Source organism: Nicotiana attenuata, unplaced genomic scaffold (assembly GCF_001879085.1).
Source record: "Nicotiana attenuata strain UT unplaced genomic scaffold, NIATTr2, whole genome shotgun sequence".
Classification (NCBI taxonomy): domain Eukaryota; kingdom Viridiplantae; phylum Streptophyta; class Magnoliopsida; order Solanales; family Solanaceae; genus Nicotiana; species Nicotiana attenuata.
Window position 1 is genome coordinate 2,043 of NW_017675660.1, and position 5,068 is coordinate 7,110.

General features: G+C 35.0%; 1 protein-coding gene across 1 annotated transcript; it reads right to left on the reverse strand.

Moving 5' to 3' along the window:
- Window positions 1-612: 612 nt before the first annotated feature.
- Window positions 613-1,849, reverse strand: LOC109220309 (polygalacturonase inhibitor-like). The gene has a single exon (XM_019384772.1). It carries the CDS (start codon window positions 1,810-1,812, stop codon window positions 817-819), a length of 996 nt encoding a protein of 331 aa, XP_019240317.1. The 5' UTR covers window positions 1,813-1,849; the 3' UTR covers window positions 613-816.
- Window positions 1,850-5,068: the final 3,219 nt, after the last annotated feature.

Here is a 5,068-nt window from a genome sequence, read left to right on the forward strand (position 1 = left end):
AGTTCGAGAGAATACATCTAGTAAATTGTGGTAGTTGCTCGAGAGAGAGCTACGACACCCAAAGTACTCATGATCGGTAGAGAATACTTAGGCAAAATTATAGATGTAGCAGGAAGAATTCCAACAATTGGGGAAATCATAACTCTAGACCTCCTTAATTTAGTCTCCAACCCTTAATATCTTTAGTTATTAATTTATTATTTTAATTTGTTAGTTAATTAGTTAGACATAAGAATCTTAATATTCATAACTTAGAAACTATTCGGACTTCTATTTCTTAGCAATATTGAACAATTGTAGCTAAGTCTTAGTTCTCTGTGAAATTCGACTCCGGACTTGTAAACCGCATTATATTTGCAAAGACCGCTTAGTCCTTTTTATAAGGCAGAGTTGGGCGTGATCAATAGTTCATTCCCATTCCATTTCCCTTTTTTTTTACCTTTCATTGTTACAAATTTTTTATTAGATCTCACAAAAAATCGTCTTTATCACCAATTATTTCATTTCCAACCGTGAGCCAAATTGACAACGGACAGTGTGATTTTGTCTCAAGTAGTATTAATAACTTACCAGTTACCACAAACCAAGCATGTTGATTTATCAGAGAGAATGTGGACAAAGCATGTTTAAGCGTTTCTTGGGCGATACAAAATCTTTATTTGATATTAATACGTGAAAGTACATACCAAAAGCTGTCATGCACTCTCGTGATTGAGCTAATAGCGTAATACTAGTCTAAAACATTACATTTCCCCTATAAACCTAATATAGTACTTACCTAGGAGCCGAGAAGGCAACACTTTCCGGTCACCGGAATTATTTACATGCCGGCAACGGAGAGCCACAAAGGCATTTGTTAGGCAAATAAGAGTAAACGTCAAAGCTCTGCAACTTTCCACCTTGTGGAATCTGTCCACAGAGCCTATTATAACTCACATTCAAATTCTGAAACTGTAAATCTTTCAATCCTTCTGGTAATCTACCAAAAATCCGATTATGGTTCAAATCCAACCACGTTAAACTTTCCGGGAACTCCACTTTCGAAATATCAAACTCTAATGTATTCCTCGACAAATCAATTAACCTAATTTTCTTGTTCTTTCCAAATAAGAAAGAAACATCACCTTCTAACTTGTTCCTTGAGAAATCAAGTGTTGTAAAATTCAAATTGCCTAAAGATTTTGGTACTGGGCCAGTGAGGCTGTTATGTGAAAGGTAAAGAGCTTGGATTTGTCCTCTGAATTTTCCGAATGATTCTGGAATTTGTCCAGTGAGTTTATTGCGGTCTAAGTAGATTTCTGATAGATTAGGGAGTTCAGAAAGTGATGGTGGGATTGTTCCAGTGAATTGGTTGTAGTTTAATTCAAGAAAAGTTAAATTTTTGAGTTGGCTAAGAAATTCAGGAATAGGGCCACTGAGATTAGTGAAACTGAGTCTTAACTCTTTTAGATTAGTGAGCTTTGTAATAGTTGGGGGAATGGTTCCTGTAAGATTTGTGATATGATGGAATTGTAAGGTTTTGAGAAAAGGGAGGTCGCCGACGGCGGCCGGGATTTGGCCGGAGATGTTGGCTTGGAAGACGGTGAGAGCATTAATCCGGTTGGTTTGCCGGTCACATTCTACGACGTACCAATCACAGCAATCTGTGTTGGGATCCCATGAGGCTAAATGGTAGGGATTGCCTAAGTCATTCTTGATTTTTAGAAGGACTTTCTTATCGTTTGGATTGCATCTCACTGAGTGAGAAGGGGAGGGAAAAGAAAGGAAAAGGAAGAGAGAAAGGTAAAGAATGGGAAGATAAGAGGAGTTCATTTTCTTCTGTTATTGCATGAAATTATGGAGTTTTAATATTGCTATTTATAGAGATTTTATTGCTTGTGAATTCCTGTCTCAATCAAAATGGGAAGTGAAGGAGAGTCGGTTATGTTATATGATCAGAATGTCATATGTTCAAACTGTAAAAATAACTTTTTGGATCCCCTTTTTAATCAAAATGGGAAGTGATGAGGGATTTTCGAGAGTACTTGACGAACACTGATACTCCGTGTCCCATATTACTTGTTAACTTTCTCTTTTACATGCCTATTAAGAAATTATAAATAAGAAGGATATTTTTACTAATCTATCCTTCTAACTCCTTTTAATACAGTCTATTTATGTGGCCTTAAACTAATTAACTCAAATTAATGAAGTGTATCCAGGTCATTTATCCAAAAATTCTCATAATGGAGTAGCATAGAGCATATGAATAGACACCATCAAAATTGGATTTTTCATTGCACTAATAACCCTTTCCTCCAAATTTTTCAAATTAGCTTGAAAACTTTTCAACGTGAAAACTTTTTGGAGCCGTAAATTTCTACATGAAAAATGCTTGAATCCTTTAAAGTTACTTGATCCGATTATAGATGTTACCCCTGAGTATGAAGTCCAGCAGCGGGTCCATTTATATATGATGTGGATCATTGGAGGCATGCTTGCAGTTGATACGTCTGGTAACAAGGTTAAGTTTGATGTATCTACCGTTTCTTCAAGACCTGGACAATGTTGGGCGATACGCTTGGTGAGCAGCTACACTGCTATACTATATAGATTTCTTTATCGTGCTTCATAGTGTAGGACCAGCACCATCGGCGAATTTCTGCCTTTACTTCATCAATCGCTACAAGTATGGATGCACGGGGAATTACACTCAAATAATGATCCAATGTATTTCACGATTTTACCAATATGAGCGAGTTTATGTTAATAGGCAATAAAATTAAATTATACATTTATCGGTCATAGTCTTAAATATATATTTATTTTTTAATTATGGCATGAAGGTATTGTTGATACCCATTTCGCCCTCATATTTTTTCAAATAGTATATATATATTTTTAAAATATCATTTTTGTATTATTATTTAATTTTCAAGATTTATACAAGTATTTTCCATAATTTTTGGGAATTTTAGAACTTTAAAATTAATTTTCTTGCATTTAAAATTACTTAAATATTTATTAATATCCTTTTAAACTATTTTGTGATAACTTAATCATCCAAATTTATTATTTACATCCACATATACGTTTATAATAATTTTTTTACATCATTTCATATAATTATATTTGTATTTTTTAGCTATTTACGTAATTTTGCAATAATAGCCTATATTAAAGCATAATTATATTTTTTATTACATTATTTGTGCCAAAATAGTATTTTATATTTTGATAATGTTAACTTACTATTTTCAATAATTTTATTGCATAAATAATATTTTATTATTTATTAATTACTTTTTATAAATATATTTTTTGATACTATGGCCCAGTTTTTATGTGATTTTCGAACCAAAAACAAGCCCAAAACATTTGGCCCATTCTATTTAGCCTTCAGTAGCCCAAGACCAAACGACCCCTTCTCTATACCTGGACGAGACACGTTTTTATGACCCGCCCCATCTCCCTTTTAATCCGGCTGTTGATCTCAGAGATTAACGGCTCACAAACCATCTCCCCTTTTAAATCCACTAAACCCATAACCTAGAGGCTATACTCTCATTCCGACGCCCCCAGAACCTCTCGAACCTTCCTCCTCACAAACCTTAGCGACCAAAACCGTCTCACCTTTTCTCTGCATATTGCTTCCGAACTAGAGATTTTTTTGCCTTTTCTGAACGCCAACCACTCTGATATGATAATACTGAGTATCGTTCCATATATGGGAGGTGTATCTTGTGTAAATCGGGTACAAATGAGCTCGACCTTGAAGATATTATGGGATCCTAGCTAGATACCTCAAAGAATACGGAGTATCTCTCCGATTTGGGCATATTTCTATCGAATCCGGCTTAATTGGGGTTTGCCTTACTCATCGCCCTAATTCCGATTTGAAATTAGTTTGCATGTGGTCTTTTCCTTATTCTGTTTGATTGATTTCCTTTTTCTTATTTTGTATGATTGTTTTTCCTTCCCTTATTCCGTATGATTAATTTTCTTTCCTTGTTCTGTATGATTAGTTTTCTTTCCATGTTTGTTCTTTCAATTCCTACTACTATATAAATCCCTCCCCATTTTCCCCTTTAGGACGGACTCTAATCGATAAAGAATTACTACCATCTCTCTCATTCTTTCTACCCTTACATTATTCTGAGGCTCAATCTTTGGCCGGCTGAAAACCAAGGCCACCATATTTTGTTAACCTTCCTCCAGTGCAAGCACTGCTCGGAGTCCGTTTGAGGCTCTTGTGAACTCTGTGCACTGGAGGTTTGGGGGTTTTCATCACTCTCCTGCAATTGCTGATATTCTTGAGATTTTGAGTTTCTTGTTCTTTGTTCAATTGTTTGCAACTGGTTAGTGTCCTGTATCCTCATAATTCTATTCCTTTCTGTTTGTGCTTATGCTATTTGCATCAATGTTATTTGGATTTCTTTGAGTTAATTTCGATATTATACCATTCTGCTCGTTTTAGTTCTACTCTATAGTTCCATTAATTCTGATTCTGTGCAAGTCTTGATATCAGTTCATATGCGTATAGCTAAATGTCTGCCTAATATGTAATTGAAATCTAATTGATGGCTGCTTGAGCTTTATTTGACTTCTTACACTGAAACCTTTTTGTGAGACTATATTCTTGCTCAAAATTACTTTATTCATGTTGAATCCTTCATGTCTGGTCCGTTATTTCTCTGCAAGTCATGCCTAGCCTAATATATTAACCTTAATTGTGTCCAACTTGAATGATCATCATGTTTACCTGTTGCTTATGTTGAGTATGGTCTTCTTGCTTTGTTAAGTACTATCATGACGACCAACTCACGCGTTCCAAATACTTTAAATATGACCAATTATGTGATAGCCAATTGTGAACTTAACGTGTGTTCCATGTTTGTCCAATCCTAAGTTGCTTGATACCATTTATGGTCTATAAAATGAAAGGCAGCATCTATCCCTTTATGTGATAATCTATTCTTTGCCTATTATGAATTCTGACCCTCCCAAGTGCCACATGACCTTTATATTCACCATGAATGCTTTAGATCTTGAAATCTTTGTGTTATGCCCAGCATATTAGGCTGCCTGT

What these genes read in the sequence shown, in the direction of transcription:
- LOC109220309 (XM_019384772.1), bottom strand. Translation starts at nt 1,812, where the DNA reads ATGAACTCCTCTTATCTTCCCATTCTTTACCTTTCTCTCTTCCTTTTC.